Raw genomic sequence first — 14,858 nt, 5'->3', positions numbered from 1 at the left:
TCAGAATGCAGCTGTGATTATTATTAATTATTACTGTTATGAGGCACCCCCGAGGCCTCTAGGCCGGGTGGTAGTGGCTGAAGGCCTTCTGGAGGAAATGATTTTTAACGGGGGGGGGGCGGGGCAGTTAATGGGGCTCGGGAAGGAGGGGCAGCTGGGGCCTGAGGGGAACAAGCAAACTGTCTACATAAAGTGTCACCCGCCCACTACCCCGGGATGTCCCGGTCCCCTGTCGCGGTCCCCAGGGTTGCCCCCGGTTTCCATGGAGACAGGGGCCACCCTTCCCCAGGCCCCCACCCCTTTTACGAGGCGCGGAGGCGGTTCCTAGCAGCGGGGAAGCCCTGGGCCCGGCAGTAAACCACACGCGGCGACCCTCAAAGGCGGCACCTGCAGGGCCGGAAACCCGGGCAGCCAGGGTGCGAGACCAGTCAGTTATCCGGGGGCCGAGGCCTGGCACTCCCTCCCCCCCCGCCCCCTCCCCCGCCTGCGCCAGCCTCCACAAAGCGCTGCCCGCTGCCAGGGCGCGTTAGTCCCCCCCCCCCCCCACCTCTCGCCTGCCGGAGGTCGCTGGCCCGCCGCCGCCCACCGGGCACTAGAGTTCCACATCCCGCCAACCCCATTGTCTCGCTCCGCTTTCCCCTCCCTGCGGCCTCCTCCCGGCTTTTCCCTCTCAACGTGGCCCGGCTCTTCCAGGCGCTTTGCTGAGCTCCCCGGGAGTTTCCACCTCTCGGCCTCTCCCTGTGTGGAGGTCTCAGCAGCAGGCCCAGGAGGAGGAGGAGGGGACTGGATGGCCTCAGGCAGGGACTCCAGGGCTAGGGGTGCCTGAGTCCCCAACCATGGAGGCATTTGGTCAAGCCTCTCTTAAGGAATCAGGAGATAAGAACGGAGGCTGGATTTTTTTTTAAATTACATCTTTATTTTTGAATAGATCACTGATGCACTTGGTGAAAGTGTAAATAGAAAGAATACACAGAAAAATAGCCAACCTCTTCCCCGGACCCCTCACCCCCACCACGCTCCCGAGTTCACCCACCCGCACACACCAGGTCCTCGAGGCAGGGCTGCGTCCAAGTCCCCGGCCCCTCGAGCTGGGCACAGGACTGAACACATGCGTGTCAGAGGTCACGGAGAGACCTACAGATGTGAACAGGTGTGTTCGTACGCACACACCCCTAGCCGGGGCTGGCTGAGGGGCGCCGCAGGGGGCCCAGTCAGAGAATCGGGGAGCGGTGGCAAGTATGGACAAGCTGCTGCGGCATGATGGATGGGATGGCAGACGGATGGATGGATGGGCTGGTGGACAGACTGACTGACAGGCAGCTGGGAGCTGCCAGGAGGTGACAACCTGGCTGGGCAAGGCTGTCTTGAAAGTGATGGATGGGACCCAGAGAGGGCTGAGAGAGGCCAGGCAGATGGGGGAGGAAGGAAGCAGTGCGGATAGATGGACAGACAGGCTGACGGACGAGGGAGACAGATAAGAGGGTGGGGCTGGATGGGTAGGGACGCTGGAAGAATGACGAGACCCGGCTGAGGAGGGGGGCGGGGTCTCACTGGGGAGGCTGTAGCAGAGACGAGGTGTAGGACTGAGCTGGCTGCAGACAGACAGACAGACAGACTGTGGATGGGGGGATGGGGAGGGGGAGCTGACCTGGGAAGGAGTGACCTGGGCCCCAGTGGAACTGACTGATTGGCTGGTAGAGATGGATAGACACGTGGAGGGACACAGGACAGGAAGGAGGGACAGGGGTGGGGGGTAGGAGCCCTCCTCCTGTGCTGAGGTGGTCCCCACAGAGCCCCTGAGATGTGCGTGCAGGAAAGGGGTGTGTGTGTGTGTGTGTGGGTGGGTGGGTGTGGGTATATACTCAGATAAGCTCGGCGCTGGGCGGGGCTGTGTTCTCGGCACTCCCTGCTGTGTGTCAGCCCGTGAGGACAGAGGCTGATGCCACGGAGGAAAGAGGATCCGGGAGTGTGTGATCCCTGACCCTCCCCAGGGGCCGGATGAGTCCTGGTGGGTTTATCCAGAAAGCGTGGCCTGAAGGGGACCTGGGCTGGTTTTGATGACCGGGGCCTTGCGTGCCATTGTGGGTGCTACCAGGAAGGGGCAGCAGCCAGGTACACCTGGAGGGTCTCAGAAAACAAACAGAGCAACTCCCCTCCCCTCCCCTGCTCTTCCTCCTGGGCCCCCACCAGGCCAGCAGCCACACTGTCGGGACCCAGGAAGCAGGGTGGCACCTGGCAGGTAGGGTACCAGCCCGGGCCCCCAAATATGCTGTCGGTGATAAAAAAATAATCACCGCTGACATTTGCAGAGGATTTGCCATGTGCCAGGCATTGCACCAATGGTTTTTCACACCTTCCTGGCCCACCCCCCAACAAGGTGGGTGTGGCATTATTTTTATTCCCACTTGCCTGGGGAGAAAACAGAAGCCCTGGGTACGAGGTGTGAAGCTCCTTCCCCAGGTCTCACAGTAAGTGATGACCCTGGGATGCCAGAAGGGTCCCCTCAGCCCCTGGTCACCCATAGCCCCATCCTCCTTGCCACATCTGTCCCGAGAACTCCGCTTGTCAGGTTAGGCTGTCAGACCGCAGAGCAGGGAGGGGACTGGGGGGGACACGAGGTGGGGAGGTCATGCCATTAGCCGAGTAGCACTGGGCATCTTGGGTTCAGTTCCTGGCTCTGTACTTACTCATGTGGCATTGAGCTGTCCCTTCACCTGTCTAAGCCTCAGTTTCTTTGTCTGTGAAATGGGGAACAGGCTGCTCCCAGGGCCTGTGGTGAGGATGAAATGAGGCAATTCAGGAAAAGCACCTGGCAGGTCAGAGCACCCCGGGGCCTCAGCCAAAGATCCTGGAACACAGGGGAGGCCACGGGGGCCCCGGGCGCCGGTCAGCCCACCTCTTGCAGCAGCAGGAGTCACCCACTAGTCCCTTAGTCGTCCTGGAGTTCAGAGCGGGCGTCTGGGTGTGGCTGAGCTCGGTGCTCGGCGTGTAGGTAACCTGTGCCGTGTTCACACCTCTCTAAGATGGGGGCCACTGTTACCCCCAATCTACCAAGGAGGAAAGGGATAGAGAGAGGAGAAGTAACTAGCCCGGGTCCTACCGGGTGAGTTCTCGGTACCACGCTGCTGGGGAGCGAGGCCCGCGGCAACCCGACCCTCTCGGAGCTTACACTCGCACGGGGAGGAGGAGGAGGCAGACAATAGACAATAAGCAATAACATGTAGAACGTGGCAGCTCGTGCAGTGGAGACAAAGACCACAGGGAAGGGAGGGGGGGTCCAGGGGTGGGTGATCGGGTCAAGTATTGCCTATGAGCTGACCTTCAAGCAGGGTTCTGAGGGAGGGGCCAGCCGGGAAAAGAGGCGGGGGGGGGGGGGGGATGGAGACTGGAGCAACAGCGAGTGCAGGAGCCCTGGGGCAGGCCGTCTGTCTCTGTTCTCAAGTCACCTACTTCACAGGTGACCAGCACCCTCCACGCAGCAGGCAGCCTTTGGGGGCTGCACTGGGGACAGGACAAGTGACCAACGGAGAAGGCGGGAGCCAGGGTTGCCTCTGGGGCCTCCAGCGAGTCCTTCCTCTGCTGTGGGCCGCTTCCTCCTTCATAAAACACGGAGGTTGGACTTTATCTCCGAAGATTCCCTTTCACAGGATGTGCTCTAAACTAGCTCCCCGTGCACCGTCAAGGGCGGCTAGGGGACTGGGGGCTCCGAGCAAGGTTCTGGAGATACTTCTGGCCCTTTAGGCTTCTGACCTTGAGCAAGTGGCTGGCTTCTCTGAAGGTCAAAGCTCTCATCTGTAAAAGGAGGGTACAGTCCCTTCTCAGGGTGCTCGTGGGCACCAGGCGAGGTGGTGTTGCAGAGAGCCCTTAGTTAGCTCAGGGCCTGGCTCACAACCGGGGCTCAAGAAATGGGGCACTTTGATTTAAAAAAAAACCCACCTGGTTAAAGGCTGGCACTCAGAAGGGAGAAAGGCCAGTGGTCAGGGTCGTCAGGGAAGGCTTTGGGGAGTGGGGGGATCTAAACTGAGTTTGGAAGGGTAGGAGAATGCGACCAGATGGGGAAGGGAAAACCATGAAGAATGAGAGGTGACGGCCGGGATCCAGGAGCCAGAGGACTGGGGTTGTAAATCCGGGTGGGAGGCGGGAGGCGGGAGGTGGGCGGAAGGCAGTGCCCCCGCGGCTGGCTCAGGCTGGGGGACTCAAGCGGAGGCCCCGCCCCCTCGGAGGCCCCGCCCCGTATCCAGGCCCTGCGGGCAGGATTTATCCGGAAGCCACTTCAAAGGGTCCCAGGAAGTCTCCCCAAGCCCCAAAGGAAGCAGCACAGCCTCTAACCCAGCTCTGGGGGTGGGGGAAGCCCCGCAATTATGGGGGGCTTCCTCCCACACTGCGCCCCCCTCCAAATGCGGGCACCGACATTTAAGTTTCTCCTCCCCCTGGCCTCAAACCGCCTCCCTGGGGGAGGGGAACTCAGCAAAACTGCTCAGGCACGCTCACCCCAAAAAGCTCACCTGAAAAGCTCAACATGGAGTTTCACTTTGCAGCTGCCATCCGGGAATGTGTTCTTTTGAAAAAGTTGGGGCCCTACTACCCCCATGTGTGTGCAACCCCCAAACATTTACTGAGTGCCTACTGTAGGGGAAAATGGAATAAAACCGGGAGTCTGGACCTCGCTGGTGTGGCTCAGTGGATTGGGTGCCCGCCTGCAAACCAAAAGTCACCGGTTTGATTCCTGGTCAGGGGCCGTGCAGGGGCTGCAGGCCAGGCCCCCGCTGGGGGCGTGCAGAGTGGCAAAGGATTGATGATCTCTCACACATCGGTTCTACCCCCTCTCTCTTTCTCCCTCCCTTTCCTTCTCTCTAAAGAAAGAAATAAAATCTTAAAAGTAAAACCCAACAAAAACCGGGGCCCTGTCCCTCCAGGAGCTCCCTGCCTAAAGCGGAAGGACACTGAGGAAGTCGCTGTAGGGCAGCCTGAGAGCGGAGGGTTGTTCCAGGGCGAACAGCCCGCTCCGCAGAAGTGACTTTTGACGGCAAAGGTAACAATCGCGAAGATGTACCCACACTCACCGTGTGCCAGACGCTGCGCTAAGGGCTTCACGCATACGACCTCACTTAACCCCAGCGGCAGTCCTGGAGGGTGGAGAGCGTCGCCACGCCCATTTTCCAGATAAACCAGGCGCTTGTCCTAGGCTCCACAGTCGGATAAGTGGGGGGATGGAGGTCCGCCGGGCCCCCATCGCACCATTCCTCGATCCACCCACCAGATCTGTGCTACACACAACAGAGACCAGGCCGTCGCCTGCATTGGGGGCTCCGGTGTTCCCCTTCTCCTGTGTGGCTCCACGATAGGTCTTGAAGAAGGAGTGGGAGTCGCCGAGGTGGCCAGGGCATCCAGGGAGAGGATGCGGCTTGGACACAGGGCTGCAGGTATAAAAACACAGAGCGTTCCAGAAAGAGCAGGCAGACATGGGGCATGGGGACGTGGGGCGAGACACACTTCCCTTTCAGTCCTCCCTCTGCCGTGTACTAGCTGTGTAACTTCAGGCAAGGCGCCTCTCCTCTCTGAGCCTCACGTCTTCACCTGCAGCGATGGGGACAGTGTTTATTAGCTTTTGCTTTCAGGGCTGCGGGGAGTTTACAACGGGGAACGTGGCTTGGCCAGGAAGAGGCCTTTAAGGAATGCGAATGGAAATACATGGAGGGCCCTGGTTTGGAGCCTCGGCATCAAACGTGAGCCTCTGTGGGATGGCTCCTGTGTGCGTGCGCGCGGCACAGCTGGAGCTGGTGCCAGGAATGCCAAGGGGTGCTTCATCCATCCCTTGCCTTGGAGGGCTCACAGTCTCGTTGGGGAGACAGGCGGTTCAGAGGCTCCAGAAGACATGGAAGAGTCCAGGGGGCTGAAACCAGAGTCCAGGGGGCGTGGAGTGTGGGGGCTCGGTTCAAGGGAGGGCTGCATCCCTGGGAGCTTGGCTTTAGATGGGCTTGAAGACTCTGGCGCCAGAGAGAGGAGCATCATTCCAGGCTGGGGGGTGGTTCCCTGGGTTCTGGGTGACTCGGTGCCTGGAGAGGCAGCAGACAAGAGAGGGACCCGTGAGGGCGTGTGCTGGATCCGGACTGCGGGCTAGAATCCAGCTCCGATTTGTATTTATTTATTTGTTAATCCTCACCGGAGGACATGCTTTGGAGAGGGGGGGGGGGGGGGAGAAAGAGACGGAGAGAAACATCGATGTGAGAGAGAAACATCAAATCCGTTGCCTCTTGTATGCACCTCAACACCCAGGACGGAGGACTCAACCTGCAACCTAGGCATGGGCCCTGACTGGGAATCGAACTTGCGGCAACATGTTGGTTCATGGGACAACGCTCTAACCCACTGAGCCACACTGGCCAGGGCCAGCTCCAACTTCTACAAGCAAGTTTGCTCCTCTGCAACGTGGGGGCAGGAAGGCTGCCTGCCTCAGGGGAGCACAATGAGAACTAATGGGGTCAGTGTAGGCGAAGTGCCGAGAATGGGCCTGGCCCAGCGCAAGTGCTTTGAGTGTTGGCTACAGTGACTTTCTCTGGTGCTTAGCCAGAGGCAGGCACAGACGATGGTGGGGTGAGTGAAACTATTGTCTGAACGTTTATCTTCGTCCTCTGCTTGCTCCAGCCCCCTGCCAAGTCCTAGAAAAGGCCGGTGGGCTGCTGTTGGTGGGGATGAGCAGGTGAGGCTGGGCAGCCGCATCTGAACACACCCGGACCCCCCCTTCCTGAACCAGAAGCCTCGTGAGCTGCCTTGGCACTCGGGCCCCGAGGGCTCTTTGGGGCCTTTACGGGGTAATTCCATCTCCATTAGGGCTTATTATGTTGCCATAAATACCGTCGTTCAGTGCCGCTTTATAAGACTCACTGCAGAACTTTCCTTCTCAGCATCCAGTCAGTCACCCAGGGCGGGAAAGACTCCAGGCTGGAACAGGAAGAGAGGGGAGAGTGTGTCACCAGGGAGGGGAGTGACTAAGGACAAAGCAGCCGCCCCACCCCCTACCCTCCCGCCACCTCACACTCTGCCCCTTCTCACAGGCCTCTGCCCACGCTGCACGTCAGAGGTGAGCGGCTCTGACTCGGTGCGGCGCTCTCAGCCCCACAGCCCACACAGTCAGCGAGCGGGGCCTGTCTGCACCCCGGGCACGTGGGTTCAGCCTTCCATGCATGAGGAGCCATGCATGGAAACCCACACGTGCCACACACAGGACCGACCAACCAACACGGAACTGGCCAACACTGCCGTCCACTCTCGAGTTCGTTCGTGCGGCAAAGGTTTGCTGGACACGCACCATGCGTCAGACGCCGTCTGTCTTGCACAAACTCCCTGCCCCCTTGGAGCATGTCTTCCAGGAACACGTCCAACATGCAGAGGCTGCAAATGGCATGTAACACACAGGTACAGGCAGAGTCTCACATCCAACACACGTGAAGTCTTACACTCAGCACAGTGTCCACAGCCTAGAGGTTCAACGCAGCATGCAAAACACGTATCCATACTATGGCGTGCGCGCACACACACACACACACACACTGAGGGCTCATGCCCTGTGCACGAACCCTGTGTCCCTCTCGCCGCAGATGCCACTTCCTCTGGCTGTGTCCCGTGTGACCGTAACAGCAGCTGAGATTTAACAAGCGCGTTCTGTTGTCATGGCCCATGTGGTTTACGCACATGACGTCATGTGATCTCTGAAGCAGGTTTCTACATCTTCCAGATGAGCAAACCGAGACTCTAAGAAGTGAAATGTTCAAAAACTACGGGCTGACTCCGTAGTCTCTGTTCTGGCCCACTGCCTAGTGTGGCACTCACACACACAGGCAAATCCTCTCGTGTCCACACACGCTCACACACCCACACCCACGCCAGTATGTCCACACACACCGACACGTTCACACACACTCACTCTCACAGACGCTTGCACACTCACTCTCAGAAGACCAAGACTCTCCTCCAACCACGCTGGTCAAAGGCTTTCATTACACTACCCCAACACCTGTAATTAACCCTCCCCTCCAGGGGAGATGTCTGGACCCGCTTCCCAACGGTAGGCGCCAAGGCCGAGAGGCCGAGGAGCCCACATCTGGCAGGGAGGACCTGGGTACGAGAGTGGCCCAGAGGAGCTGTTGAGGCAGCAAGCGGGTCCAGGGGAGTCAAGCAGAGGATGGGGTTGGCAGAAGGGGCTGGGTTCTCCCAGGAAATCAGGCCCGCCACAGCTGCTCCTCCCTGACTGGCCACAAGGCGATTGGGCAACAGCAGCCGTAGGTGGCCAGGCAGGCGGGTGAGAGGACATTTCCCGTTTGTTCGCTAATGCTAGCCGCTTCCATCAGGAGGGAAGGTGAGCTCATGTCTGAGGAACCTTTGGGGAGAGGCCCCTGGAAGGGGCAGAAGGGACGCAGGTGTCCTCCAAAGTATCAAACAGACCAACCGATTCTGTCCATGCCGGGGTCGGGGGTGGGTGCTCTGCACAGCAGCGCCTTGCCCACCCTTACCCTGTACGGGGCAGTGGTTGAAGCGGAAACTACCCAGGTTCAAATCCCAGCTCTTCCACCTCTGGGCTGTGCAACCTCCGGGCATACTGTTTAAGCCCTCAGAGCCTCCTGTTTCCTCCTGTGTAAGGTGGGGTAATAATACCCACCTCCCAGATGAGAATCATATGAGATAATCGTGTCAGATTCACTTTTAGACTCGGCTGCTCCAAGGTTACTGTATTTTTTTTGTGTGTTCAGTGGTCTCTGAACTTTTTATTATTGGCCTCCTGCCCCGCCAAGGGGTGCCCTGCTTCTGCTGCCTTCATGCCTCGCAACTTCGGTGTCTTTGACCTCAGAGACCATTGTCATCCATAGTCCTGCAGGGGGTGGTTGTTTGAGTGGACTGTGCGGAGTTGCTGTTGGCGAATGTCACCAACATAGAAGTCCCCCCCTTCTTCCAGCAGGTGGGGTAGGTGGCGATCTCAGCCTCCAGCTTGACCTTGATGTTCAGCAGGGCCCCTTCCTCCTGGGCCTGACACTGCCCCCTGCCTGGGTCTGGGCGGGCTCTGATTCCAGATGCAGCAGGATCTCATGGAGCTGTGTCATCTGCACGGCAGTCCTCTCCTCCTTCAGGCTGTTCTCCACGCTGGCCTGCAGGCTTCTCCTCGGTCCGGGTCGATCTCCAAGGACTGGACTGCATGTCTCCTATCTCAGCCGTCTGTGAGGTGACCACTGTGGTGCTGTCCCCAGTCTGCTAGGACCAGGACTCATCTAGCTCCTCTCGGTTCTTCTGAGCCAGCTTGTCACACTGGGCCCAGATGCCTACCGTGATCTTGCTGAGGTCCCGAGATTTGGGGGCATCCAACTCCATGGTCAACTCAGAGCTGGCAGTCCGGTTTTGCAGACCATTGACTTCCTCCCTGTGGTTCTTCACGAAGAGTTGCTCCTCCACGAGAGCCTTGGCCTTGAAGTCACACCCTCAGTCTGTGACCTGGGGTCCCTCCTTCTCCAGTTGTTCCCAGATTTGGGTCTCCAGTCTCTGTCTCGGATTATCAGCCTCCAGGCTCCTCACCCTCTGCAGGTAGGCCAGGTGGTCATTCAGGCATTGCATAGTCTCCTTCTCGCTCCGGATGCCCCCTAGGCCAGCCATACCCCCAGCCATCTCCAGGGCAAGTCCCCCAGAGCCCTAGACACCTCTGGACATGGTGGAGCTCGGCGCAGGGATCTGGGAGCCCGAGGCCCAGGCGCCTGCATGGACAGCGGCTGTGCTGCTGGTGGGCCAGGTCAGTGCCTGCCTGACTGCCCCGAGCGTAGGGTCTGATAGTTGGTGGAGAAGCTGGAGCCGGTGCTGAAGCTCACGTAGTTCAGGGAGGAAGGCGAGAGACCAAGACTGAGGTTGGGGCTGAAGGTTGCTGTATTCTTAGAGACCCCTGAGCAGAAGTGCTCTCCCCAACTTCAGAGGTCTAGGAAGAGGGGCATGTGGGTCTATTTTTCAGCTCCCCTCCTATGCATGCTGCTAAGGAGGCAACTGCTTCTTGCCCCTCCCGCCACCCTGCCTATTTTAGCCCAGGTCTCAGGCCAGGCCAAAGGTCAGCCAGGTCCCAGAGGGCAAAGGGTGAGAGTGGGGAGGCTCAGCGTCGCCATTGCGGCGCCTGGGCCCAGGGTCCCGGCTCCGGGATCACCTAAGACTAGCCCTGCGGACTAGCCCCGCTGACACTTTGAGGCGCTCAAACGTCGGAGGGCCTAGTGGGGGCGCCAGCGAGTCCAGAGGACTTCACCGTTCTCTCCAACCTCTTGGGACTTCCCCTCCCTTCTCTCCCGGTGCAGCCCGGCCCCTTTAAAGACATTCCTGAGGGCGTGGCTTAGGTGACGTCGGCGCAGGGCATGAATGAACACGAGCCGGTTCTCACCCAACTTCCATTAAGGATTTGGGGCAGGAGGTGCAGGAGGTGCAGAAGTTGCGCGCGAGCAGCTGGCCAGAGCGGAACACCGAGGCCGGCGTGCGGGTGTGCGGGAGCTGAGCACAGATCGGGCAAAGAGCGAGGAGCGCGGCATGGAGCGTCCGGCGCCCCGTGCCTGCCTCTCCCTACTGTGGTGCTACGTGCTGGGCGCCGTCGCGGCGCAGGGCAAGGAAGGTGAGTGTGTTCGCGGCAGACGCCCCAGCCCGACACAGCCCCGGCAGCCGGATTCGGCGCCTCCCGGAGCCCCGAGCGCCTTGACGCGCGCAACTTTGGAAACGGACCCGGCGCCGCTCAGTCCGGGCGCGCGGGCTGCGATTGGGACGAATCTGGGACCCCCTCCCGGGGTTTTAGGGGCCGCGGGGTTTAAGGGGTAGTGGCCTGGGAGTGGGGAGCTCGGAGGCCGCGGAGAAGGGAACGCGACGCGGGCCGCGTGGTCGCAGCTCCGGCGGCGGCTTCAGGAACGCGTCCCGGCGGGGTGCGGGGGTTTCTTGGAGAATGGGGTGCCGGGAGGGCTCTCCGTGCGGGGGCTCAGCCTCTTGGGGACCTGAATTCACTAATCTGTTTGCTTCGCTTTTGCGAAGAAGGCATTTCAGTGGAGGCCCCTCATTTTGGGGAGGGGGCTGTTCAGCTGGCGGGGAGCACGCTACGGAAGTCCCTGCTCCCTGGGATTTTCTCCACGCCCCCTTTTCCCTCCAGTCCGGGACCAGAGCGCGAGGGGAGTTTCGGGCCGGTCTGCCCACGCACCTTTTCCCTCTTCCCATCCCGCACTCCCAGGCTCGGGGGGCAGGTTTGCGGCCGCGAGTGCGGACAGGAAGTCCCAAAGTCAAGCGTTCTGAGCAAGTGGGTGACTCAGAAAGAGGAAATGCGGCAGGTGGAGGCGCGGCTTCTCAAGGTGTGGAGCCATCACCCCACGGCCACCAAGGTGTCCGGGCACCGGAGGCTGAGGACTGAATCACTCACCCCCGCCCCGGAGCCTCCCAGAATGGTGCTGGGCGAGGGGACCACAGACTTTGCCCTGGGCTGGCCGGTGCGTGGACGAGGGCTTTGCCCCTCAGCTAGGGTCCAAGAGAGAATGGGGGCTCCTGCTCGTGGCCAAGGATCTTGCTGTCCAGCCAGCAGAGGCCGAGTTCAGTTTCCAAAAGTGAGAACAAGTTTTCCCCGCCGGGCCGGGCAGAAGGCGGCTTCCCAGGCTCCACCAGGGGGAAGTGCAGAGGAAGCCAGGGCCCGGTGAGGAGTTTCCTTGAGCTTTGCCTTCTTTTTCCACCTCCCAGACTGAGGCTGGAGGCTTGGCTCTGGCGAGTTGGGAGGTAAAATCAGAGCTGGAGCGCTTGGGGGAGGAGGTGTGCGGCAGTGGCCTTCTGTTGCAGCCTCTGTCCCAGCCCAGTCAAGGCTCTCTCAGTCCCAACTTGCAGGCGGGAGGCATGGGTGGCGGGGATTTCTGTGACCCTCCATACCCCCCCACCCGCCCTGCTCCATCAGCTTTTGGTCCTCCCCCTTCCTTGGGGGACTGTGGTTGTAGAGAAGGGGAGAGACAGCTGGAATCACTACAGGCCTTTCTCAAAGGCTGCCCGTGGGGGCGGGGGGATTAGGCTGGCCTGACGCCGCTGGGCGATTGTTATCCAGCCGCCCCGGCCAGCAAGCAGCCTGGAAGCCTGGAGCTGCCTTGTCCCTGTGTTCCTGTGTAGGTCCCATCTCCAGGCTGGATGACGAGCTCCCTACTTCCATGGGGTGGGGGAGCACAGGGTGTGTATTGCAGGGCCCTGGGACCGGGCCACGTTTCCTTGCAGGCTTCAGGAGTCGTCCTCGTGAAGGACTCCAGCAGGGAGGTGTGCCTTTGGCCGGGCGAGGGCCCAGGGGTGGGGGGGCCACGGGGAATGACGGCCCAGCTGGCAGCTGCTGGCTTATGTTCTTTGGGATTCAGGCTGGATGGGGTGGACCTGCCTAAGGGGTGGGTTGCAGGGGAGAGGATGCACATGCCCCTTGCACCTTTACCCTGGCTGCTGATCAGTTCCCTTCTTTCTTGCCCCGCTCCTCCCGTGGGTAAGGGGAGCCAGGCTGTATTTGGAGACTCAGATGGAGCCCGTTAGATTCTCAACAGACAGTGAGTCTTTACAGAAGGGGAAACTGAGGGCGGCCCCAGCCCTCGCCAGTCAGGGCCGTCTGCACAGCGAGGGTCAGAGCTGAGCATCTGGCTTCTTGGGCTGCCAGAGCCCAGGGCGCCTCCCTTGTGGTTTCATGGTGGATTCTCCCGAGCAGCAGCGGGAATAGCTGGGCAGACGCACTGGGGCTGCTGGCTCGAGGTGGCTGATGGGAAAAGGCCTGGAGAGTGCTCAGGAGGCCTGGGAAGTCCTTGACTTCTTGATTCTGAAAGAGCCTTCTTTGCCCTCTTTCTCCTTTTCTTCTTCATTCCCCCCACAGAGCTTATCTTCACCCGAGGACATGCTGATCGATTTTTAGAGAGAGAGGAAGGGAGGGAGAGAGAGAGAGGAGGGTGGGAGACAGGGAGAGAAACATGGATGTGAGGAGAAACAATAAGTTGTCCTTGTGTATGTGCCTCCACAAGGAACCGAACCCACAACCCAGGCACATCCCTGACCAGGAATTGAACCCACAGCCTTTCGGTTGATGGGATGATGCTCCAACCAACTGAGCCACACTGGCCAGGGCTCCCCCAGCGTCTCTTGCCTCCCCCTTTAGCCAGCCTTGGTTACAGAGGGGCGGGCAGTCAGGGAGGTGACACTGGGGGAGTGGGTCGTAGTATCGCATTTGCACCTGCAAGGGCGACAGTGGTGATGGAACTTAAGGCAGAGAAGGAGGCTTTCCTGGGGCTGGGGTGCAGGACCCGGGGCTCCTGGGTGAGCCCTGCCCACCCCAGGCCTCTCGGTGAAGCCTTCTGGGGCAGGTGAGGGGCCCCCAGCACCCCCCCTTTCAGGGAAGCAGGTGCCCCAGCCCCAGGAAGAGCCGAGGAGAGAGCCGCACCCAAGTCAGGGCGGAGGGGCTGACAGGGCTGGGCTCCTGTTCCTGGTGATCGGTTCTAGGGAATTTCCCCGGGAGGGGGCTCCTTCCTGTGTGCAGGCCTTTTGTCCACTCAGATCGAGCCCTGTGATACTTCCAGAGCCAGGCCTGGGGGCTGGAAGAGGAGCCTCTGGCAGGGGTGGCGCGGGTCCCTCTGTGTCAGGTTAACCCTTCAGGGCCTGGGAGCCGTGAGCCCCCTCCCTCCCTGGGGCCTGGACGGCAGCTTCCTCCCTGCCCGGGGAGGGGTGTGCAGGGCTGTGAGGACCGCTCACCGTTGTCCTCCGACCCACCCAGCCGGAGCCGGGAACCTCCAGACTCCTTCCTGTGCAGCCGGAACATTCCATTTATTAGAGGAATTAGTGACTTTTCCAAGCTTGGGCTCCGGGCATGTCTGAACACATCCCTGCCCCATCCACCCTCCAGCCCCGCTACCCAGCCCTCGCGGGCTTGGGGCAGGTGCCACCTCGGATTTCCGATCCCTCATCTGGGCTGCCGGACCCTTCCTAGAGAGAGGTCTGGCCCCGGTGAGCAGTCAGGTGGCCGCGCCTGACACCCAGGATGTCAGTTCAGGCCCCTCGGGCAGCCTCACCTTCGGGAAGGATTTCTGAGACTCCCGTCAGTTCCCTTGCTTGACCCACCCTCGCCCCACCCTCCAAATCAGGCCCCGCTCTGCTCCCTGCCTGCCTGGAGCCCCTCTCTCAGAGTCCTTCTCCCCCCCCCGGGTCCTGGCCTTCAGGCGTGCAGGTGCTTTTGGGGCCCGCACTGCTTGTGCTCCAGGGTCCAAAGGAAGGGGTATTGGTCCCTCAGCCTTTCCGAGTTCGGGCTGTACCCTCTGAGTCCAGGGGCCTTGCTTAGGCACCATACCTCCGCTTCCCCAGTCTCCTTGTCCTCCAGGGTGGGTGGCGCTGGATGGTGGCTACCTGGACTTTACTGGGGAATGGAGGAGGGGCCGTGCCCAGGGTTTGGGGACTTGGCTGCCACCTCGGAGCCTGGCAGAGAGCCAGGGTGGATGGATGGGAGCTGCTGGATCTAAGGAAGCCCCTGGCAGCGCGTCCCTCCCTCAGGTTCCAGCTGCCTCTCTGGGGACGGCATTGTCCTGAAACCTGGTCCCCCTGGGCCTGGAAATTCCCCTCTAGGGGTTTCCATTCCCGGTCCCACAGGCACCCCTGGCCGAGCAGTGGCGGGGGGATGAGGGACAGGGCGGTGGGAGCAGCCTTCCCGAGGAGGGGACCTCGCCAGCTGCATGTGTCTCTGGGCCCCTCCTAAAAGCCCCTGTGGGTTCGGGGCTTTATCCTGCCTGCTCTGCGGCTTTTGTGGTGGGAAGATCGGTTTCCAGACACCCCCCGCTGGCTCCCCCTCCCCTCCTTGGAGCCGTTCCCACCTGCTAACTGCC

General features: G+C 60.7%; 1 protein-coding gene and 1 pseudogene across 2 annotated transcripts in view; one reads left to right on the top strand and one right to left on the bottom strand.

Moving 5' to 3' along the window:
* Positions 1 to 8,841: 8,841 nt before the first annotated feature.
* On the bottom strand, positions 8,842 to 9,639 carry LOC114496867 (annotated as a pseudogene).
* Positions 9,640 to 10,388: 749 nt separating this feature from the next.
* EPHA2 (EPH receptor A2) overlaps positions 10,389 to 14,858 on the top strand; it is a 28,361-nt gene continuing 23,891 nt past the window's right edge. Inside the window, exon 1 of one of the 2 annotated variants that reach the window (XM_036025358.1) lies at positions 10,389 to 10,624. In XM_036025358.1, coding sequence (XP_035881251.1) covers positions 10,543 to 10,624 — 82 coding nt within the window. In that variant the 5' untranslated portion in view covers positions 10,389 to 10,542. The remainder of the gene's footprint in view (positions 10,625 to 14,858) is intronic. The other variant, XM_028512806.2, reaches the window with a different exon arrangement.

Source organism: Phyllostomus discolor, chromosome 5 (genome assembly GCF_004126475.2).
Source record: "Phyllostomus discolor isolate MPI-MPIP mPhyDis1 chromosome 5, mPhyDis1.pri.v3, whole genome shotgun sequence".
Lineage (NCBI taxonomy): Eukaryota > Metazoa > Chordata > Mammalia > Chiroptera > Phyllostomidae > Phyllostomus > Phyllostomus discolor.
This window is presented reverse-complemented; position numbering and strand designations above follow the sequence as displayed.